At 49.0% G+C, this 25,079-nt stretch overlaps 1 protein-coding gene across 1 annotated transcript in view; it reads right to left on the reverse strand.

Moving 5' to 3' along the window:
- MOSPD2 (motile sperm domain containing 2) overlaps nucleotides 1-25,079 on the reverse strand; it is a 544,536-nt gene that overhangs the window by 472,743 nt on the left and 46,714 nt on the right. The window contains exon 3 of the mRNA XM_085622201.1: nucleotides 22,590-22,745. Coding sequence (XP_085478327.1) covers nucleotides 22,590-22,745 — 156 coding nt within the window. The remainder of the gene's footprint in view (nucleotides 1-22,589; nucleotides 22,746-25,079) is intronic.

Genomic DNA, 25,079 nt, shown 5'->3' on the forward strand with positions numbered 1-25,079 from the left:
CTGTTCCGGTCGATACCTCCCAGACGGCTCGTGAGTCAGTCAGAGGTATCGACGGACAGGTAAGGGAGGAGGCTGGGAGCTCATGCTATTTGTGCTCTATAAACGAATTATCTTCCCAGATGCAATAAGTAGAGCCTAGTGGACACTTATAGTCACTATAATTATCTTTCACTAATCCCCAGTATCCCCCTAGTTTATATGGGCAATAACCATACACAATTTCACCAATTACTGGTTTCTACCTGTCACTGGTTTCTACTATGTTACTGGCTTATTAAGATACATGACCCCAGAATAACAAGGGTCTGCAGAGATCTATACCACAAATACGTCTTGGGAGTTAGGAGTTTTTTAAGGTTTTGGACATTTTAATTATTGTAGGTTTTTTTAATATGTTTGAAATACGTGTTTTGAGCTCAAAGCAGACAGGTATCAATCAGCAATCTGTCTGGGCTTTTTCTCCACATTCAAACAGAGCGGTGCCTCCTTCTCCGAGTAGTCAGCCGGGTGAGGTGAGGCTTTACTCCCACATAAAGCTGGGTGAGTTTTTTTGCTAGTTTTCTTCCACTATTTTGACATACAAATTGTATTTCCAAACATCGCTTTGAGTTTGTTTGACAATCAAGGCACGGCTAACTCTAGACCTGCTGTTTTTCAACTGATGGTTTTGTTCTGATGTGCATGAGGTTTTATGTGTGTATTCTATTTTTAGGAATGAAGACATTGTCCTTACGCTCAATGCTGGAGCTGTTCTGGTAGGGTGGCACACGCCACACACATATCCCACATTTAAATTGATTTGTATGGGTTTATTCATTATTGTTTTTTCACTTTATGTGATTACTTTAAGCAGTAGCTTTTTTTCAATTTCAAGGTCCTGAAGAAAGCCGGGTCAAAGAGACCGCTTCGGCTGAAACATGTCGACCATACTTTTTTCACACGAACCAAAAATTAGCCTGTAAAATTCATACCAGACTATAGGTTCTTTTAGATATGAAACTTGATTAATCCATATTAAACTCATTTTTGATCAAGTATTCATTTTTAACCTCACATCACTCTCTTAGCACTGCACTTCACAGGAGCCCTCGACTATGTGGGTACACACCCTGGCAGGAGTTTATTTTCCTTCTGGGTTTCACTAGCCTGTGCACCTGAGCGATCTGCTATCTCGGGCTCAGACAGTGATTCCTTGGAGTTCCAGATGACGATGCTCCGCCAGTAAGGGTGGGCTGATGGACTCCTATCTCCTGCAGGGGTGCCTCAACTATTCGCAGGTTCTCGTACACACCTTTACAATAACCATTAGTTGGCTGTTTCTGTTTTGAATGGACTGTACTCCTTCTTTTTGTTTCATAGTGTCTATTGGGGATCGGAGTTGTTTCAGTCCTTAAACCAAGTCCCTTTCTTGTGACCCTCCTAAAAATTTGTTGTTGTGTTCGTAGAGCAGCTACGGCTGCGGGTCTCAACTTTCGGACTCTAGGAATCTCTAGTAGTCCTATACCGCTCCCTATTGTCCTTAACCGTAAGACCCTGCTCTATAATGGCCGACTTTGCAGGCCTTGCTTTCGATGATGAAACCCTGAGTAGCATTTTATCTGACAATCCCAGCATCCTAGACTCTTTACCAGAGATTACAGGTAACCCTAAGGATGACTGGGCCACTTTACTCAATCTCCGAAAAAACCAATCACGGACTGCGGTTCACGGCCTAGTCATGGCAGAGTACCTACGAGGGAAATGTGCCCCTACAGGGCTTATTGTGACAAATACCCCGAGATTATTCCTGACAGATAAACAGTTCACACGAGACTGGTCACTCATAGCCTGGCGCTGTACCCGTGACTGGCTCATCCTTATCATCAGCACGGCGAAACGTCAGGCAGATGCAATCTTAGTTGAGATCCAAACTCTGGAGGGGCAAATTAAAACTACCATCACAGCAGCCCTCTTCAAAAAACAAATGGATGAGACAAACAAAACCAATAAAGAATATAGGGACAACATCCTGATCAACAAAATTGATAAATTTAAGAAGGATCTTGCCCGATTTTCATGGGAAAAGATATACCCCTACACAAGTGACACATATGTAGCACCAACATTTAACAACAAGGGGAGACGCTACGGTTCCAATTACTCTTCATCTGGGTCCGAAGGAGGATCTGACGAGTCTGACTCAGGTGCGTCAGGGGCACCGCAAGGAAGAGGGAGAGGTCAATCTCGTAGATATAACCGAAGGAGGGGTAATCAGAACTTTTACCCCAATCAGAGCCAATGGTGGCCACCGGCACCTTGGGGCTACCAGCCACCCCCCTTTCCGCCACACATGCACACCTATCCACCTCAGCAGCAATTCTTCCCTAACCAGTCTTTTTTAGATCAAGGTCAGGGACGCAACAGAGGCAAACGGAGAGGAACCCCAACGGTGCACTGGCAACCAGACCAGACATTTCCCAACACTCGGAGCAGGAGGGGCAATCAACAACCACCCACGAACTCGACCAGCGAGTAAATGACCTGGTAGTCAATCTAAGTTCAAAAGTCCTGACGACCGAAGAAAGAAATGTCCTCAACAAGGGTTTGGGTTTTGTTCCCACACACTCAGGGGATCCATTTACCCTGAGATGTGAAATCGAGAAATTCTTCAGAAAGATCAGGCTGCATTTCTTCTTTAAGGAGAAAGATCCAACAGTCACAACCGTTGGCAACGAGATCAATGTGGTCAATACTGGATTACGTCCTAAAAGTACGTTTTGTCCTCTTCCTCATCAGGTCCCCCCACAAGTGTTTACTTTTGAAAAGGCGGTGGTTCATGATTTAATGACATTGTATGACACCCGCCCCCACTCCTTCTGTAACTTTTCTAAGAAGGATCAAACTGCCATAAAAAATCTCATCAAGGACACGTCGATCATCATAAAACCAGCAGACAAGGGTGGGGCTACGGTCCTACAAGATACTGTCATCTACCGGGCTGAATGTCTGAGGCAGTTGTCAGATGCTAATTCTTATCGGGCTTTAGAGTCAGATCCTACTTCTAGACTCTCCCTAGAGATTAGACAGCTGGTGGAGGAAGGGGAGGCAGAGGGATGGATAACATCACATGAGGCGAAATTTCTGGTGACCAACAACCCAGTTATACCCTATTTCTACTGCCTCCCGAAAATTCACAAACAGCAACGACCACCTCCTGGACGTCCCATTATCTCTGGGATTGGTTCATTATTGGAACCTCTGTCTAAATTTGTAGACGTGTTTTTAAGACCCATGGTTACCGAGATGCCTACATATCTGAAAGATACGGCTGATGTCCTTCGTATTTTACCTGAGGTTGAATTCAATTCCGATACCGATCTATTAGTCAGCCTGGATGTAGAGTCATTGTACACTTGCATTCCGCAGCTTGAGACCCTTGATGCAATCAGAGGACTCTTAGAAGCACGGTCTTTGGATAGCATCACCCCAGTGCCTTTTATCATGGAATGCGCCAGACTGGCTATGATGGAGAACTATTTTAAGTTTGAGGATCAGATCTTCCTCCAGACATCTGGTACTTCAATGGGCAGCGTTTTTGCGCCCAGCCTCGCGAACCTATACGTCCACCTATTCGAACAGAACTATGTACTCAACCACAGCAACCCCTATCGTCATCATGTGGTGCTGTGGAAGAGATACATAGACGACATCTTGGTGGTATGGCGAGGCACAGGTGACGAAATTCTAGCCTTTCATTCTTGGCTAAACCAACAGAATGCGTTTTTACGTTTCACCATTGAATACAGTAAACATCGTTTGGCTTTCCTTGATATCTCCATTTTTGTTCATGAAAACTCATTGAGTTCGGAACTGTATAAAAAACCCATGTCTAAAAACTCTTTGTTGTCATTCAACAGCCATCATCCAAGGGCACTCCGTGAGAACCTTCCAGTCGGCCAGTTTCTGCGGATCCGCAGAAACTGCTCCACCAGACAGTTGTTTGATAAACATGCTGGAGCATTAGCTAAACAACTACAATCACGACAGTATCCTAAACATCTAGTACGAAAAGCCTGGAAACGGGCATCTAATAACCATCGCGATGCCTTACTGGATACCGCTGTGTCAAGGACTACCAGCGAGAGACTCACCTTTGTTACTACATTCTGCACTGTGTCCAACCAAATACAGAAGACAGTACGCAAGCATTGGTCGATATTGAACATAGCGTCGGGCAGTATCGCGCCTCCCTTATTTGCTTTCAAGAAGGGCCCAAGTTTGCGAGACAGTCTCGTCCATACAAGACCACTATCACATCCTGTCTGTGAGACCAGTACTTTGTGGTCCTTACCACCTGTTCGGGGCCATTTCCCATGCGGCATGTGTAGTGTCTGTCCGCAGACCATTAAAACTACATCTGTGGACATAGGCACAGAACGCCCCTGGATATTACGCAACCACACGAATTGTAATTCGGATTGCGTTATCTACAGAATCACTTGCCCTTGTTCCCTACATTACATAGGGTACACCACACGGAAAGTCAAGCTTCGCATAAGCGAACACAAAAGCACCATCCGCTGCATGAGACAATCCACTTGTTTGACCGAGCATTTCCTAGCTAAGAAACACAAAGCTGAGGACCTCAGGTGGATTGTCTTAGAACGTCCATTTATTCCCCAACATTTAACGGACGTTTCTCAATTCTTATTTGCCAAAGAACAAAAATGGGTTTATAAGCTAAAGACTGACACCCAAGGACTGAATGATAACATACCGTGGGCGTCCGTTTACACTTAAGACAGTCGTATTGCCATACTGAATGATTACTTGCAATTTCTAATTGTATATATTCGGTTAAATGACTGGGACGCATTTTACTAATCAAAACACCCTTTTATATCTTTTGATTAGTTATCTGGATGGTCTGAACTTCTCCATGTCCGTCTCCTTTGGGCTTTTCTGTCTTGATGACTGAGTCATTCTATACCATTAAAAGCTAAACACGATTTACTAGTACACTACTAGGGTATTGGATTACTCCTTTGGGCACCACTACCAACTAGACCCCCGGAATGACAACCTGGCTGTCAGTCCTGTATCTAATTGGCACGAGAGGGGTTGTAACTCTAGCTTTCCCTATAGGTGACTTTACCTTACGATACCTTTACCTACTCTGCATGACAGTGGCTCTAGGATCCTAAGCCAATGCGCCATAATTATTGACTCCGCTGTGAGCTAACAGCACAAATCATCTTTTTTATTGCTAAAGCACTCAGGGTCAACATCTATACCCTGCTCTTGGTTTATGTTGTTTTCGAGAGCTGCTCCATTGTCATAATGATTCACGCGCACGCATGCGCTAGTAACTGCCACCTACTCCTCGCGCATGCGCGACAGACGAACAATAATTTCACTAGAGGCGCGTTATCTAGCATGCTCCCCGTACACTCACTGGGTGCGGTTTCATTATGTGGGTGATCGGCTCTGCCTGATCACGGTTACAATGGCCGTTTTTCCGGCAAACAGGGTTTTATTTTCACAATGCGATAGCTCTGATACGTACGCTGTGGAGAATTGTGTCTCTGCTAGTATAGCATTGAGGCGCATGCGCTCCAGTACGGACACGCTCGCTGGTCCCGATCGAGAAACACAGCTGATCTCGATCAGGGACTACAATTTCACACGCGAGCGCTATAAAAAGCCCCTTCCTGTTCCGGTCGATACCTCCCAGACGGCTCGTGAGTCAGTCAGAGGTATCGACGGACAGGTAAGGGAGGAGGCTGGGAGCTCATGCTATTTGTGCTCTATAAACGAATTATCTTCCCAGATGCAATAAGTAGAGCCTAGTGGACACTTATAGTCACTATAATTATCTTTCACTAATCCCCAGTATCCCCCTAGTTTATATGGGCAATAACCATACACAATTTCACCAATTACTGGTTTCTACCTGTCACTGGTTTCTACTATGTTACTGGCTTATTAAGATACATGACCCCAGAATAACAAGGGTCTGCAGAGATCTATACCACAAATAAGTCTTGGGAGTTAGGAGTTTTTTAAGGTTTTGGACATTTTAATTATTGTAGGTTTTTTTAATATGTTTGAAATACGTGTTTTGAGCTCAAAGCAGACAGGTATCAATCAGCAATCTGTCTGGGCTTTTTCTCCACATTCAAACAGAGCGGTGCCTCCTTCTCCGAGTAGTCAGCCGGGTGAGGTGAGGCTTTACTCCCACATAAAGCTGGGTGAGTTTTTTTGCTAGTTTTCTTCCACTATTTTGACATACAAATTGTATTTCCAAACATCGCTTTGAGTTTGTTTGACAATCAAGGCACGGCTAACTCTAGACCTGCTGTTTTTCAACTGATGGTTTTGTTCTGATGTGCATGAGGTTTTATGTGTGTATTCTATTTTTAGGAATGAAGACATTGTCCTTACGCTCAATGCTGGAGCTGTTCTGGTAGGGTGGCACACGCCACACACATATCCCACATTTAAATTGATTTGTATGGGTTTATTCATTATTGTTTTTTCACTTTATGTGATTACTTTAAGCAGTAGCTTTTTTTCAATTTCAAGGTCCTGAAGAAAGCCGGGTCAAAGAGACCGCTCCGGCTGAAACATGTCGACCATACTTTTTTCACACGAACCAAAAATTAGCCTGTAAAATTCATACCAGACTATAGGTTCTTTTAGATATGAAACTTGATTAATCCATATTAAACTCATTTTTGATCAAGTATTCATTTTTAACCTCACATCACTCTCTTAGCACTGCACTTCACAGGAGCCCTCGACTATGTGGGTACACACCCTGGCAGGAGTTTATTTTCCTTCTGGGTTTCACTAGCCTGTGCACCTGAGCGATCTGCTATCTCGGGCTCAGACAGTGATTCCTTGGAGTTCCAGATGACGATGCTCCGCCAGTAAGGGTGGGCTGATGGACTCCTATCTCCTGCAGGGGTGCCTCAACTATTCGCAGGTTCTCGTACACACCTTTACAATAACCATTAGTTGGCTGTTTCTGTTTTGAATGGACTGTACTCCTTTTTGTTTCATAAAATCCATGGCACCTATTATGGGGAGGTGGGAGACGAGGCTCCCGGGATCCGAACATTTCCCAAAAAGCAAGAGACTGGTGCCAGACATTAAGCCTAAAGAGATTACAGCGCAGAGCTAAACTCGTCGAAACAGGGAAAGGAGCATATATTTCAAATAACGGGTTAATGTAGCTGCAATAATTGTGCATTTGAATCATTACTAAAAACGATTGGGCACGGAGCCCCGATGAATATTTGTTTTTCTTCATGCCGTCACTGGCGGTCAGAGGAATGAGGAGAAAATGTTCTACAGCTTTTACGCATCATTGTAAAACACCGCTTTGCCGGCCGGAATACCCCTGTCCTCCCCGTGACCCCTTGCGCCTCTGAGCTCTGTGCCTGCCTGCCGCCAACCAATCACAGAGCCGACTGGTGCATGCTCCAGGCGTGAAGGCAGCGTGGTTGCAGGAAGCCCGGAGCACTGGCTCGTGTGCTTCACAGCTATTGTGAAGACTTTTCTGATCTGCTTGTTAAATAAACAAGCAGATGAGAAAAGTCTTCACGACAGCCGTGAAGCAGGCGAGCCAGGCTGGGTGGGCCGGCCAAAAAAGCGAAAAGGAGGTACCCTGGAAACCTTATTTCCAATAGCAGCCCACCGTTTAACAAACGTTGACGCAAGCCAATGGGAATAAGGGGTGGGGCTTCAAGCCCTCTTCTGAAAGTATTCATCTGCAAAAGATCTCGCTGAGCGAGCAACGCATGTGCGCAGCAACGCTAGGCGAGACCTAAAAAGGAGAACATAGACACCACCTTCAGAGAATAGAACGATAAAATGTGGGCAGACCCTTCAGAAAGACTCTCCCAGCCCTGGAACCAAACATATTCCAGAGGGATGGCGTCGGGAGCACGTAGACCCACCCCAGCAAATGGAGTAGGCCAAATATGAACAAAAAGGTTGTCCCACCCAGGAGGCTGGCCAGGCGCTTTAAAAGCAGAACTCGGACCCTCTACTATAATAGCAGCAAGTCAAATAAGTGGTGCAAATGCGCCCAGTATCAATAGCACGCAGGGGCCCCTCCTTTAGATTCAAGCACGCGGACCCCTCTTCAGCAGGTGATCTTTTTCTGGTTCTTTACAAAATATTGTATTTAGCGTTTACAATCCCTTCATCCAGGAACCTATCCAATGACATATTCTAGGTATGAAGAATCCATTATCTGTGCACATTAATGTTTACAAAAATGTACGATTCAAAATACACACTGTCTGCCCATCTCAACCCTGCACCTATCCCCCATGCCTTAAACAACACACTCATCCAGAACACCGTCACTGACTTTACTTAAAATAATCTTCATTCAAGTGTCAGGAGTTCCTTACGTCTTGCACTAATCGGAGGCTTACTTAAGTAGCTATAAGAAGAAAGCATGGATTTCAGTTTCCATCACAGAATCCATAGCATAGTAGGAAAATTAATACCACGTAGCCCAGAATCTGGAAACGGTTGTGCACCTGCTATATTACAACAGTTCCTGCGACCATGCCACAGATCAATCATTCAGCACAAATCATTTACCAAACAATAATCACCAACGGAAAGAACTTCAATTATCCGATCCAAAGAAATTAAATGTGACAAAACTCACCACGCTGTGGGTTTAGACTAATCAACCCCTAAGGTAAAATAAAACAAAACAGAGGCCCGACACGCGTATCCTACGCACTGCTAACTTGCGAATAACTGTAGTGAAACCAAAATGTTATGGAAAATTATAAATATATTCAGCATAAAGCAGTAGCTTATTTACTGCAAGACAACATAGTCAAGCTCTTGGAAAAACTGTGCCTCACTTATGCTGTGCTTCCTCGTTTACATCATTTCTTTATTTATAGATGTTTATACAATTTAGGAGCCCTATTGTTTGGATGAACTACTGAATTTTATAAAGTAATCTATAATACTGAATGGATGACATCTAATAAAAGAGCCACATCAAGTCAGGCAATGGAAAGGACAGTACACAGTGAACAGAGGAAATAAACATATCAGGTGTCCTGAAGTACGAAGGAAGGAGTAGTTTCTTACCTGTAACTCCAATTCTGTAGTAGGGGTATCTCTGTTATAGTCATAATCTGTGAATAGTCCCGCCCATGTGCGTGGACCCCGGAGCAATCAAAATAGTCTCTTAACCTGCGCATCTGCCCTGGTCCAAGCAGTAATGCTTAGCAAAGGTATGACGGACATCCAAGTGGCAGCCCTACAGATGTTTGCAATGGGAACATTACGCAGCAAAGCCGTAGTAGCCGCTTTGCCCCTGGTAGAGTGAGCCTTAGGCTTACCCCCTCGAGTCTTGTTAGCTTTCTGGTAACACAATTAAATACAAGACACAATCCACCTAGAAATGAACCGTTTAGAGGTGGCAAGACCAGTCCTGACCGATCCATAATTAACAAATAACTGATCCGATCTTCAAATCTCCTTGGTCTTATCTAAGTAGAATTTTAATACCCGTCTCACATCAAGTGAATGAAGGGACCTCTCCGCCGGAGAGGAAGGATGTGGAAAAAACATTGGTAAGGTGATCGTTTGATTGACATGGAAATCAGATATCACCTTAGGGAGAAACTTCGGTGAGTCCTCATGACAACTTTAGATGCATGAAATACAGTATAGGGCTCTTGGCAACACAGGGCCTGGATCTCACTCACCCTGCGAGCCGATGTTATAGCTACAAGGAAAGCTGCCTTCCAGGATAAATGCTGTAAAGAAGCCTTATGAATAGGCTCAAAAGGCTTCTTCATCAATCTAGACAGCACCACATTAAGCTCCCACGGCGGCGAAGGACGCCTAATGGGAGGAAACACCTTCCTCAAACCTTCCAGAAAATCTTTGATGACAGGGATTTGGAAAAAGGAAGTTTGTGAAGGGCATTTCCTATACACAGTTAAAGCTGCGAGGTGAACCTTAATAGAATGAAAATTAAGGCCAGATTGAGCCAAATGCAGCAAGTACGGAAGGAGGACATCCTCCTTGCAGAATGTAGGATCAGCATCTTTAGAGGCGCACCAAATACAGAATCTCTTCCATTTGTATGCGTAGGAAGTCCTCATAGACTGTCTCTTTGCCTCTTTTAGTATCTCAATGCAGCTCTCTGGAAGATTTAAATGTCCATACTGCACTAGTTCAGGAGCCATGCTGCCAAACTCAACGACGAGAGGTCGGGATGCACCATCTGCCCTCCGAACTTCGTGAGAAGGTTCGGCCGTCACGGAAGTCGAAGATGCGGCAGGAAAGACCGGTGTAGCAGGTCGGTGAACCACCACTGCCGAGGCCATTCCGGAGCAATGAGGCTCATATGGGACAGTTTGATCAACACTGTCGGGATCAGGGGAATGGGTGGAAAAGCATAGAGAAAGCTGTTCGACAAGTTGACCCACAGTGCATTCCCCAGCGTCCCCGGTTGGTAAAACCTGGAGGCGAAGTCTCGGCATTTGCTGTTTTCTGCGGTGGCGAACAGATCGATGTCTGGAGTGCCCCATCTTGCGAAGATGTCTCTTAACACCTCGTCGTTTAAGATCCACTCGTGGTTTTCTTGAATGAGCCTGCTGAGACCATCTGCCGGAGCATTCTGCACATCTGGCAGATGGGTTGCAATTATCGTCAGTCCTCTGGCCAACAGCCATTTCCAGATCGCTTGCGCTTCCAGAGACAGTGTGTGCGATCTTGAGCCTCCCTGCTTGTTGAGGTAATACATCGTTGTTGTGTTGTCCGTCTGAACAAGCAGGGAATTGGTCCGAAAGGACGGGTGGAAGGCTTTCAGCGCCAGATGAACAGCTCTGAGTTCCAGAAAATTGATGTGATATGTGTATTCTGTCTGAGACCACGTGCCTTGGATCTGAAGGTGGTCCAAATTCGCTCCCCAGCCCTGGAGAGACGCATCTGTCACAATGGTCTTAGTCGGTATCTCCTTGTGGAATGGAATCCCTTTGAGGAGATTCTCCGGTGAACACCACCACTTCAGGGATTGTAGAGCGTGTTGAGACAGTTGGATCCTGTCCTCCCAGCTACCTCGTCTCTGGTCCCACCGATCCTCCAGACATTCCTGCAACTGCGTCATGTGGAGGCGTGCATGTAGAGTGAGAATGATACAAGAGGCCATGGACCCCAGGAGAGAGGACACCGTCCTCACCGTCAGTGATGGAACGGATATGAGAGTCTGAGCTTTCCGAAGGATCGATAAGCGTCGCTCCTCCGAAGGACACACGCTTGCCTTGAGAGTATTGATGGAGGCCCCCAAGTACTGCAGACACTGAACAGGAGTCGGGACAGATTTGAATATGTTGATGTGCAGACCCAATTGGTTCAACAGAGCAGCCGTCCTGTTGAAATGTAGCTGCGCCTCCTGGAACGTGGATGCTTTGATCAGCCAGTCGTCCAGGTATGGGTAAACAAACACCTTGTTCTTTCTTAGGTGCGCTGCCACCACTGCCATGCACTTTGAAAAAGTCCTGGGAGCAGACTTTCAGGCCGAACGGAAGTACTGTATACTGATAGTGGTTGGTGCCGACCAGGAAACGCAGAACTTCCGATGCTTCTGGGTAATGGGGACATGGAAGTACACGTCCTGCAGATCTATGGCGCAGAGCCAGTCTCCTCGATGCAGCCGAGGATAAATCTGGTGCAGGGACAACATACAGAACTTTTCTCTCCGAATCCATTTGTTTGCTTGCCGCAAATCCAGAATGGGCCTGAACTCGTTTTTGTCCTTTATCCACACAAGAAAGAACCTTGAGTATAGACCCTTTCCTCTTAGAGATGGAGGAACAACCTCTATCGCCCTTTTTCTTAACAGGGTATCGGCCTCCGCTTGGAGTTCGCGTAGCTGGTATTGTGAGCGAACTGGTGGAATAGCTGGAGGAGGGCTGATACAGTGTAGACTGTACTCATTGCAAACAATATTCAGCACCCACTTGTCCTGAGTAATTTTTCTCCACTCTGCCAGGTAGTTCTGAAAGCTTCCCCCCACCGGAGTGGGCAACAGAAGAGGGGGGAAGTAATCCCTCAGGGCTTAGACCCAGCCGGGCCCTGTTTCCCTGATGTGGACTGTTGGTTGCCTCTGCCCCTTTGACGTCTCTGAAAAGGCTGCAGCTGAAACTGCTGCTGTCCAGCAGGACGACCCTGCCCGCATTGGAACCGCTGGGAAGAATAGCGCCGTTGGTAGGGGCGGAAAGTTTTACGCTGTTCTTTGGGCTTCTCCAAGCCAACAGCCTTAAGTGTCTCAACTTCCGCCTACATGCGAGCCATTTCCTACCCTGCATGGGCACCGAAGAGCGTGGAACCCGAAAAGGGCAGATTAGCAATTCGTTGCGGTGCCTCCGGTTTCAGGGAGGTAAGCCGCAACCAGGCATGCCGCCTCAGTGTCACACCGTGACAGTATTCATGGGCTGCCAGGAAAGAGGTGTCTGCTGCCGCACTGATGATCTGATTTGACACCATCATGCCCTCATTAAGAATCTCCTGAAAGTCCTCACGCTTGTCCCTAGGGAGGAGTTCAAGAAATTGCTGGAAAGACTCCCATAAGGAGCGGTCATGGCGGCCCAAGAGGGCAGTCAAGCTTGCTGCTTTCATGGAAGTGGCTGCTGTACTGCAGACCTTCCTCCCCGCCGAATCCAGTCTGCGGCTTTCTTTGTCCAGTGGTACAGCGGACGATGGAGCCGTAGAGTGCTGTTTCTTAGCCGCCACCACTATAACCAAATCCGGAGGAGAATCAGTTCGCAGGAATGCGGGGTCAGAGTCCAGGGGCCTGTACTTCTTTTGAAGCCGTGATGGAGCCGACTTCACAGAGGCAGGCGTCAGGAACAGTTCCATAGCCGGTTCCTCCAAACCGGGCACTAGAGGAAGCAGAGGACGATAGAGTTGCTTCCGTTGTAGCGTCTCGAAGATGACAGAGGTAGACGGGGCAGGCACAGCCAGTGCGATCCCCAGTTTAGCCGCTCCTCTCAACAGCACGTCTTGAAACGTGGCGATGTCATCGACCGGTAAAACCCTCGTAGGAGGAGAGTCTGACAAGGTCGGCAAGTATCTTCCACCACTAGAGAAATCCGTGTCCCTAGTGTACCTGGAGTGTGACCTCTCACGGCAGTGACAATGTCGAGACCTGGTAGAAGACCTGTGCAGGCTACGAGAGCGATGCCCCGACCGGGAGCGATATCTCGGCCTTTTGGGCACAGCCGGAATCACCGGCACAGGCTGCTGAGGCTGAGGAGGTGGTGGTGGAGGAGGCGGAGCCAGAGGTGGAGGAAGAGGAGGCGGAGGAGGAGGAGAAGGAGGAGGCGGAGGAGGAGGCATCGCCGTCCGAGGTGACAGAGAAGGGACCACAGGCTGGGCTGTTTCCGGAGACCTAGATGGTGAATAGGTCCTGGAGTATTCAGACTCCGAGGTACGAATCACTCTCCTCCTCTTGCGGGCAGGCCTTGAAGAGGATGCTCTGGAGGCAGTATCCCCTGTTGGAGAACCCCGGTGCCGCTTGACCTAGGACTGTCACATGTGGAAATGCTAACCACAGAGCGTGACAGGCTCCTCGACGTCGACTTCCCTCTCGACGGCGGCTTCCCTCTCGACGGCGACTTCCCCCTCGACGGCGACTTGCTCCTCGACGGCGACTTGCTCCTCGACGGCGACTTGCTCCTCGACGGCGACTTGCTCCTCGACGGCGACTTCCCCCTCGACAGCGACTTGCTCCTCGACAGCGACTTGCTCCTCGACAGCGACCTGCGCGTCAACGTTGACGGCGAGCGGCGGTGTCGCCTCGACAGCGAGCGCCGATGTCTTCGGGACTCAGATCGACGAAGATGTGTCGACGTAGTCTGTGATGTTCTCGACGTCGACCTCGTCCGAGGTCTTGACATCCTTCCCCCTCCACACCGAACGTCGACGCCGTTTAGACCCAGAGCCCTGGGTCGACAGGGAGCATATCGTCATCATACCTTTTGACGTCGTAGCAGTCGACGTGGACCGGGACCGGTGCAGTTTCTGGGCCATCTTGTGACTGGGGAGCCCCCCAGAGGCCGAAGCACGGGAAGTGGAAGATGAAAGGTTCCCTCCATGCCCCGAGGTCCCACCTGCATCCTGATGTCTTTTCTGCTCCAGGCCTTGAAGACGAATCTTCTCCCTGTCACGCAGGGTCCTCCTGGAGAATGACTTGCAGATGACACAGGAGTCAGGAACATGAGAAGATGGAAGAGAGTATGCAAACCCTGTGAGAGTCTGACTTGGCCTTATTCCTGCCACACTCCGGGCACTTGTCAAATAGAGCTGGCATTTTGACAAAAAGGAAGTGACTTAACTAGCCAAAAAGGACAGCAAATGGAAGATAAAGGCCCCAGACGTCGAATGAAACACTAAAATTATCAAAAAAGCTCCAAACATGTAGGAAATACCAATAAAGGTAGAGCTCAATGCTCCCGGGTCCGGCTAGCAGGAGCCGGAAAAGAGAACTGGAAGTAACTTGCCTTTGGCTGTGCATCATGGGATACCGAGGGTTCTAGAGGGTTCCTTAAAGGCACGGTATCCCTTTTCCAGACACATAATGGCAGCCTATGTGGCTTGTCTGTCCAACCTTTCCTCTCTATCATGACAAAGGAGTTTTGTGAAGGGTAGTTTCTCTTGGTGTGAAACTTAGCTAAATGTGTAAATTTTAATATTATTTGGCTATCTTTTTTGTCACTTCAGGATGAAGTGCTGGCCAGTGTAGACTTGTTAATTTCAGGCTGCATTATTTGTCTTTGATTTTCTCTCAAGTGTCTATGCAGGACTGCAGAAGCGTACAACTTAAAAGACTATTTTGATTGCTCCGGAGTCCACGCACATGGGCGGGACTATTCACAGATTACGACTATAACAGAGATCCTCTACTACAGAAGTGGGTTTAATGCAAATCACTCCTGATGTAAGATTAAATGAAAGTCTGCCAATGTTACAGTCACGATAGTATTTAATGCAAAGAAAGTATAGAGAGGAGAAGTGTCAGTACAATTACTGAGGCAATGGCAGCTTGCATTTATGGTGGGAAATGTATTTAATTTTATTTTGGGGGTTACCCCATATCACTATTCACCACGTCTGAGTGCATGTACTCAGGAGGTTCACGCTCTCATTTTTTTTATAGGGTTTCTCTGGGAGAGACAGGTCTGCTCTCGAAATGCATACAAGAACTTACCCGTGTTTCTGGCCTTCATCTGTAGTCCCATTAGTCTAAGAATTCGGGGGTCCTACACTCAGTGGCAGCTGGTACTGAACAAGCGCGGCGGGGGGGTTAAACAAATAAATCGACTTGCCTCTGTAAGGCCGCTGCGCCGACTCACCTCCATCGGCATCTCTTGTCTGCTTCTCTTCCAGTCCGAGTCAGAAAGCGCACACAGGCTCTCCTAAGCAAATCATAACGCTGCTGTTAGCAGCTTTGTGATTGGTCTAAGCGCTGTTGTTCAGCACTCAGACAGGCAGTGGGAGCCTGTGCATGTTCTTCATCGAGGCTGCGTATTACAGCCCGGTGGGGAACATGCTAAGTGCACATGACTGTTTGGCTGGCCCAAGACAGCTGGCCAAATAGTCATGCACACTGAAGTGCACATATTATCTCTGCCCCTGCTGGCTGTGAGGACAGCCAAACCTGCGTCTACACAGAGAAATAAAAAAATGATAACATCGTGTTGATATTTTATTTTGCCTTCTTTGCAGCGCTGAAAAGCAGTGGGGCGACGCTCCTCCACCTAAGCGGGGGAGCCGCCAGGCTTTGAGAGAGCACAAATTGACAAGAAAACTTGGTAAGCAGAGAGCTTTAAGTGGGCCGGGTCCTGCCGGTGCTCAGCACTGGCAGTTCTTAAAAGCAGGTGCCGAGACGGGTCCCGATCAGGCTTTCCAATTTTACACTCAGGGTGAAAACGAACAACGACAACAAACAAACTTAACTCTGAACTAGTACCATAGGTCATTGCTTTTTTTTTTTTTTTTTTGAAAACCTTTATTTCGAAATTCAGGACACAGCTATTCAGCCGACAGCCCGAAGGTTCGGCAGCATTGCAAGTTAGATACAGTAATGCGTCCCGGATACAGTACGAAGAGTAATGCAAAGGTCCAATTTTAAATAAACACAGAAAAAACACACAACAACCCCCAGCAAGGCAGAACATTGAAATCCCATGGCGAAAGCCCCCAGGGGAGGCAGGACCCCACTCATCTACTAATTATAAGACTGTGTGCGGAGGAAGAAGGGGAACAGCAGAGGCTCAGAACGGGTACCTAAACCAAAACTGTGCTGGATGGTAGGTCAGGGGGAAAGCTGTTCCTCGGGCGGTTCCAGATCCGGGGCAAGACATATTCCCCCCCTATATTGGTTCCACCGCCCCCAGATGGCGTGCCACTTCCGGGGGCGACCTCTAGAGCAGTAGACCGTCTTCTCCCTAAACATGCTCCAATCCATGTTCTCCTTCCACGCGGTCAGTGTAGGGGGACCCGAGGAGCCCCATAATCGCGCGATATCCCTCTTAGCCACCATGTTACCCAGAGTCACCCATTGGGTCTGTGCCTCATCGAGATCAGTGGGCCCCCAAACGTTCAGGAGGCAACACCGCGCCTCCGGCTGTACCACAATGCCCGTCACCTCCCCCATAACTGCATGGACTCTCCTCCAGAACTCCACAACGACCCCACATTCCCAAATGATGTGCAGGAAAGTACCCACCATACCACATCCCCTTCTGCACAGGCCATCCTCCGAGAATCCCATGTGGACCAGCCGTGGCCCCGTAACATACACCCGGTGCAGTATTTTGAGCTGCACCAGCCTCAGAAGCGACGGAATCGCAACCTCCTTAGGCGAAGAAACCGCTGACTGCCAGTCCTCATTATCCAACTCGAGGCCATCCCTGGTCCACTGTTCTCTCAGGCCCAATAGCAAGTCCGCCCGGACGTTTATCAACTTCTTATATACAAGCGAAATCGTGCTCTCGGGCATATGACCATCAAGGACTCGGTCCTCAAGGGGAGAAGACTCCGGCACCTTCTCACCCTCCACTAGGACTGATCGGAGGGCGTGACGCAGCTGGATATACCTAAAGTATTCTGAAGGCCCTAGCTCAAACTCAGTCTGCAACTCCTCGAAAGACTTCACCCTCCCCTTATGCAGCACATCCCCCACCTTGGATATCCCTATCAGATCCCACTTATCAAAGCCCTTCGTATGCCAGAGTCTTCCCAACCGTTCCGATTCAAACAATGGGGTAGCGAGGGTTAGCCTGTCCTTCCAGCCCAGCGAGTCGGTCGCCATCTTCCATACGCGCACCGCCACACCTGTGGGCCCCGTGAGGGACGAGTCTAGGGACCGCGAATACAACGCCCTGTAGTAGTTGCCGCCGCGCAGCAGCCACCTATCCATGGCATACCCAGGGCTGAGGGCCGGGCCGTAGAACCCATGGTTGATCGCGCTCAACTGCGTGGCCCAGTAGTACCGTCGGATGTCTGGGAGCGCAATGCCCCCATCGTACCATGGGAGCGTCAACTTTGAAATAGCTATTCGCGGCTGCCCATCCCATAGCAACGTCCTTTGGAGGCCTTCGACCTCCCGAAAGTATTTAGCCGGTACCCAGTCCAAGGTGTTCTGGAGGGCGTAGAGGAAGCGGGGAAGAGACATCATTTTGAACATGGCCGCACGCCCAACAAGGGAGAGCGGCAGCCTCCGCCAACCCTCAACATCCCGTCTCAAGCGTGCCAGGGGGGGGAGCAGGTTCCTCTCATAGCGCACAGCAGGATCCATGGATATAAAAATCCCCAAATACACAAAACCTTGCTGGGCAACCTGTATCGAACATGTTCTAGGGATCGGTGGGACCTCGCCACTAAGAACGTACAAGTACGATTTGCCCCAATTAATCACAAGCCCTGAATTCCTACCGAACGATGCGAGGACGTCACAGACCACTATAAGGGACTTCTTAGGTGAGGCGAGATACAGCAGGATATCATCGGCATACAGTGAAATACGGTCCTCGTGATCAGGCGACCACCGAAGGCCCCGTATATCCGGGTGCCAACGTATCCACGCAGCCAACGGTTCAAGGGCGAGGGCGAACAACAGAGGCGACAGGGGGCAGCCCTGCCGCGTACCCCTTCCAAGCTGAAACGGAGCAGATGCCCGACCATTCACCACAACATTCGCTAGTGGCCCCTCGTACAGCAAACGGACCCAGCTCACAAACCCGCGACCAAAACCAAACTTGGCCAGCACGGCCCATAAATATGCCCACTCCACCGTGTCAAAGGCCATCGTGGCATCGAGAGATGCCACAACAGCCGGTTCACGCAGCGTGCCCGCCCTGGCGATGACGCCATGAAGACGCCTAAGGTTCAATGCTGTGTTTCGGTGCGGGATAAAGCCAGATTGATCCGGGTGGACCAGATCGCCAAGTACTCTAATCAGACGGGTTGCCAGGAGTTTGGCCAGAATTTTCGGCTCAGCGTTGAGGAGTGAAATGGGCCGATAGGAGGCGCATCTATCTCGGGGCTTACCCTCTTTGTGTATGACCACAATCGACGCCAGCCGCTGATCCAACGGAAGGATCCCGTCTCCCCGCGCCTCCAAGAACATGGCGCGCAGGTGAGGGGCGACCCTATCCGGGAACAGTTTGTACAGGTCGATCGGCAGTCCGTTCGGTCCAGAGGCCTTACCCGAATTCAACGCGCGAATCGCCCCCGCCACCTCGTCAACCGTGATGTCGCCATCCAAATCGTCCCTATCTATGTCAGAGAGGCAGGGCAACTCGATATCGCGGAGGAGATCAGACGAGTCCTCGGGCGGCCTGTCCGACACAGAGGAATAAACCCTATGAAAATACTCCGCGAAACACTCCACAATCCCTTCAGGTTCCACAATCACCTCTCCCCCCTCTCCAATCAACTCTGGCACCACTCTATTGACCCGTTCCTTCCTGTCCAGCCACGCCAGGAGCTTCCCCGCCTTATCTCCAACGTCATACAGACGGCCCTGTTGTTCCCTGCTGAGGGTCTTGGCGGCGTCCGTCACCAGGTCCCTATACTCCGCCTGCTTCAAGCAAAGCTCATGCAACGAGGACTCTGTGACCCCCTCCTCCATATCTCCTTCAAGGGCCGCAATCTCCTCCTCTACTCGACGCACTTCGCAATCCCTCCGATTCTTGGCAGTCACCACCAGGGAGAGGGCCTCCCCCCGAAGCACGGTCTTAAAAGCTTCCCACAGCGAGATCGCCGAGTCCACGGATCCCAGATTGTCCTTAAAGTAATTATCTACCTTCTTTACCAGGGCGCTGCGCATCTTGGGGTCTCGGAAATACCAAGGGTTAATGGGGGCCACCCTCCCTCCTCCCTCTCGACCGAGATCCAGCCGGATCCACACTGGCGAGTGATCAGAGATACCACGTGCCATGTGCCTCGCCTCGGATATAAACGAGGCATGTGCGGCCAAAGTGAGCAGGTAGTCAATCCTGGAGAGGCTACCATGCGCCCCGGAGTGAAACGTGTATTGACTCTGTGTGGGGTGCCGGAGCCTCCAGCAGTCTATCAGGCCAAACGTGTCTAGGAGGTCTGGAAGCCATTTCTGAGCCCCCCCTGTGTCCCTGGGCGGGTATCTATCCAGCAGTCCGGAACCCACAGCGTTGAAATCCCCTCCCACTACCAGCATGCCCCCCGGGAGAGTCAGCAAAGCCCTGCCCAATTCAGCAAATGTGGCGGCCTGCAGGGCCGGCGGGACATAAACCGAAACCAAAACCAAAGTCCTTCCTTCCCACCGCCCCGCCACCGCCACAAACCTCCCCCTATCGTCAACAATGGTGGAGTCCACCTCAAAAGGCAGCGATGCTCTAACGAGGATGCCCACCCCCCTGGACCCAGAAGAGAATCCAGAGTGTGCAATGAATTTAAACCCCTTCCTATTCAGGGCATAGCACGTATTGCCTATGAGGTGCGTCTCCTGCAGCAGTACAACGTCTGGCAGTGAGCGTTTCAGAAATTGCAAAACAATCCCCCTCTTAATGCGATCCCCCAAACCATTAACATTCCAGCTTATAACACTTAGGCCTCTACCCCCCATCCTCAAACGGAAAGAGGCCCACCCCACACCCGAGGCGCCACCATGGAACAACCCTGAGGATAATCATCATGCCTTGCAGAAATAAACCCCCCAACAACAAACTCAAACTCCCCATAACTCCCCCCACCCTGCACCCCTGCTGCAGCTTAAAAAGCCCCCCCAACTTGCAGTGTGCCTGTCGCCCCACAAAAACAAAAATCTACAAAAAGTACCCCAAGGGAGGAAAAGAGCACCCCTCGTCCTCCCGCAACCCTCCACAGTTACTGCACTCTATCCAAATCTACAAATATGGTCAAATCAAGTCAGGCCGGCTTTGAGTTATCAGCCCTGTCCATCCCGGCCACTGTCTCCATGCTCAGCTGTGTCGTCCCCGGTCCGTCGCCGGGGCAAAGCGTCCAGCCATTCATCAGCCATAACAGGAGAGTCAAAAAAGAATGTCCGATCTTCATGCACCACCCGTAGTCTGGCGGGGAAAAGCATGGCATACTTTAGGTCCCGCTCCCGAAGCCTTCGCTTCACCCCCAGGAAACTCTGTCTCTGTCTCTGCACCTGCTGGGTAAAGTCCGGGTAAAAATTCACCGACGCATTCTGGAAGGGGACTGGGCCCGTCACTCTCGAAGCTTGCAGGATAGCGTCCCGATCTCGGAAATGAAAGAGCCGGGCGACAATCGGCCGCGGCGGGGCACCCGCCTTGGGCCGTCCGCCCGGCACCCTATGGGCCCTTTCCACCGCGAAAAACTTCCCAAGGCCCTTAGGCTTCAGATGGTTGAGGACCAGATCTTCCACAAGCAGGTCCGCCGAAGCCTCATCCGAGGACTCCGGTACCCCGATTACGCGCACGTTGTTGCGCCTGGACCGGCTCTCGAAGTCCTCCAGCCGGCGGGCGGCGAGGTCACTCTCGGCTCTCAGCTTCCTGACCTCGTTCTGCAGGTCCGCGACCTCACCAGTGAGGCCCGTGGTCTTTTGGTCCAGGTCCTTAACGCGCTCGTTTGTCTTGCCCAGGTCCGAGCGGATCAAGTTGACATCCACCAGGATGGCATCCACCTTATGCGCCAGGGCCTCGAATTGCCTTCCCATCGAGGTCTGCATCCCATCAAGCGCGCCCATGACATCCTGCAGGGAGAGCTCCGGGGTCCCAGGCGAGTCCTCCTTTTGGGCATCCGGCGCCTGGCTCGATCCACTCGGCGATGTCTTCGGGAGGGCGTAGCGGTCCATACTATTTACTTGGGAGTACGTTCCCCGCCTGGTGGACTTAGTCTTCAGCCTATCTCCTTCTGCCTTGCCCGACATAATGGACTCCAAGCAGTCCAATGCAGTGAGGACCGTCCCCCCTCAGAGAGAGGTCTAAGGAGTGAGCAGGTCCGCCTTGTTCTTCCAAAATCGCCCACCGAGCGTCCCTGGGGTTATAGAACCACCCAGAGTACTACAGTGTCCGGGCAGACAAAGGGAACGAAACCGAAAGTGAAAGAGCGAGGGCCTCCGTCCGGTAGTTCACACCTCACCAGGCCGTTGTTGATCAACTAGGAGTCGGGCATCCTGCCAACTCTAGCCCCTGGCATCTCCGGGAGTTAGGCCGCAATCTTTCGCCAGTCATAAGTCCGGTTCCCGGTGGGCGATCCGGTCGCGGGTAGCATCAATCGCCTCCCTGACAACTCAGCAACACGGTGCCATGCATACCATCAGGATTTGAGTCAGGATAGTCGACGGAGGGCGCGAGGGTCTCGGGAGCTCTAAGCTCACGCGGCCATCTTGGTCAAGCGCTAGGCTCCTCCAGGTCATTGCTTTTGATGTAACTTCAAAGAGACTAATTTTTCTGTTTTATATAGCACAAACTTGGAGGGCTTTACATGGGCACCAGTTACATTACACAATGACATATGCATCTTTTGAATCACAGGATGTTGTGCCAAAGTCAGCCTCGAGCTTGCTTTCTCAGATCCGAAGTCGGCAGCTCTAGCTTTAGCCCCAAACTCGCCCACAAGAATGGAAGCATTTTCAATATAATATACACCAAATTCATAAATTACTTAACATCTTATGCAACTTACAACCATTGACAAATCCAATAGTGCTGGCTTGTATGTGAAATGTTACTTGTGTTATATACCTGCATGTATGGGCAGAAGCAGCAAAATACCAGAGGGGCAGCACAGTAAACCAAGTACAGATTTTTAGCTTGTGTTTTAAGCCACGCCCTCAATTACATCGGTCACGCCCCTATGAGAGACCCCCCATTTATTTCATCCCACTTAAAGCCCTAGGTAAGCACGACATCACTAAATGACAAACTAGATGCTGAGTATGCCCATGAACAGGCTCTTGGATGCTAACTCACCACCATCTCACACACTGTGCATTGTGTATTATTTAGCCCGTTAGCTCGTCATCAGTACCATCCATGCTGAACAGCACCATCTCAAGATGCACTGTAATTAGAGTTACTTACCACCGACAGCATACTCCTTTCTCCACTGGAAGCTGTCATCAATCATCTTCAGTGCGTCATCCACCACATTATGCCGCCAGAGCAAGAAGCTTTCCAGCCAGTAATCATCCTTCTGCAACCTTTCAACGTCTCGAGAGTCATACTTGTCGGATTTATCTGTGGGAGAGGAATTCTAGATGAGTATGACGGTCCAGGCTGTGAAAATGAAACCCAAATAAGTACAAGAACGAATGTACAATAGACAATCTTAAAATTATAGAAAGTGAAGTTTTGGTAGCTTACTTTAACTTGTAAATGTTATTGTTTTAGAAGGCGTAATTAGGGGACTTTAATATTATTCATCAACCGCATAAAAACTGGGCAGGCACGCCATCTTTAGAGCACTATGGGTATGCCCTGTACACTGACACATGCTATGATAGCTCTCTTTTATGCTTCCCAGTATATACCCATCACCACCTTAAAAACACACTTTTTGAGAGCCTGTACCCCAACCCAAATAGGAATTTTTGGGGGTAGATGTACTCTTTCTTAACAATGCCTTTTGGGACAGTTGACTCTTATTTTGCAATATGCCCCCTTGCGGTGGGTTGTGTAGCATATGATTTTTAGGGAAATATGTCAAATGTGGTTATAAGGACCTAATCCCAATGCTCGCTTCTACAGAGGGTTAAAGAGTTGGCCATCGTCTTGCAAGGACTCTTGCCGGATATGGGGCAAACCTCACCTCTTAGTAGGAAGAGCAATGTAGTTTCTCCTACAGTACAAAGGCGGCATGGCCTTTAAACTCCTCTCCTTGCAGTAATCCTCGTCGTACCCCAGCAACATCAACGACTGTGAGGTTCAATGAGCATTAGGTCTTAAACCATACTCCCATACACATTCAAAACTCCGCCATCTTACATGGACATGCCCTCAGCCGTGACTCTAGCACCATTTTCTGGTGGCCTTACTCATCTACTCTTCGTGATGGCGCTGTGGAGCTTAAGTATTTCCGGATCGTTTGTGGGCTGTTTAGCAAGCGTTTCCCATCATAAACAACCAATCTGCTACTAGCAATACATTCCTACAAACAGCACCCATTTTGGGCAAGCTCACAGAAATACCAGACCATCCCCGAAGACATCCTTCAACATAAGGCAATATACAAGCTCCACAGACATTGAGGCACTGATGCATGTAAAGAATTTATGTTAAAAGGTTCCTGGACTTCGTCGTGGTTTGTAATGAAAACTTGTTACATTATATAAGATCTCAGATACTTTTATTAGATACTTTAACCCTTAAACATATGCAAAAAGATGATTTTGATTTCAACCTTCCATCCTTCCAAATGTAAAGCATTAGTTTTTGGTAAAAGTGACACCTGTGATTTCCAGGACTTACAAAGGGGGAATGTGCTATATGCTAACTGTTATATAAATAGCAAGTTATTCTCATTTACCATTATGTGGGCCTGGGGTTTGTGTGGCACTGTTGGAAGATTCCTTACCGAGATGTTAGCAATAGGGTTAATATGAGTGATTGATTAACTTTTTCTAAGGTGCATGTGCCGCAAAGAGGCGTCCTGGTGCTGGAGGAATGATAACAAACAGGGAAGAGAAGGCTAATGCAGTCCAATAAAAAGGCAACGGTCAGGGAACATCAGCAGCAGAGTAAAAATCCCTTTTTTCAATATCAGCACCAGGAAACAGGACAAAAACAATGTAGTGTTCATAAAAATCCCTACACTTGTGCAGAGGGTGTAGGTTCTGACTTGACCCAGAAGAAACTGTACAGTTGGGGTAAATAGAATCTGCTGTGGGTGTGACCAGGTCCATTATTTATGTTACCTTGACACTAGCCTGGAGATATCCAGTGTGGTGGAAGTCAGCCGCTAGCGTGGTTAGCTTTAGAGGTTACAGTGGTGGCCAAGCCAGAGATATGACCCATATGCCAGCCAACATCAGAGCATCTTTGCAGGAAGGCTGACTTGTTTGTAATGCTGAGGTCTCAAGTCAGTAATCATTGTAAGACTAAGGACACATATGAGGAGACAGAGCCTGGTGCTACAGGATGGGAGAGGACTGGCTCTGAGGTGGCCATACCTTCTTACTTTAAAGGACTACTTGCGCTGCATGAGGTAGAAGCGAGAGGTGGGGTAGATATTTGCCAGGTCATAGGACATAGCATCACCCTATTGGCCACAGTATGTATTTGACTAGCACAGCAATCCTGTATGGAAGATAGATGGAGGCAATGAAAGGCCCTCTGTGATTCCCTAGCTGTACCTCTCTAAAGGGACAGCTTCTGTAAAGAAGACAGGGACATGCACCGAATCCTCTAAGGGTAAATAAAAGGATAGTACCTCTAGCCTTGCCTCCAAAGAACACACTAGATCGAGTCACAGGTGGAGTGACTTCGGAAGGAAGTCTTGGAGCCTCGAAGAGGTTCCAATGGGTAGGAGCATTTTCAACCCTGCCATATCATGATCTCCTTTTGTCATTCGCA

The sequence above is a fragment of the Triturus cristatus genome, chromosome 8 (assembly GCF_964204655.1).
Source record: "Triturus cristatus chromosome 8, aTriCri1.1, whole genome shotgun sequence".
NCBI lineage: Eukaryota > Metazoa > Chordata > Amphibia > Caudata > Salamandridae > Triturus > Triturus cristatus.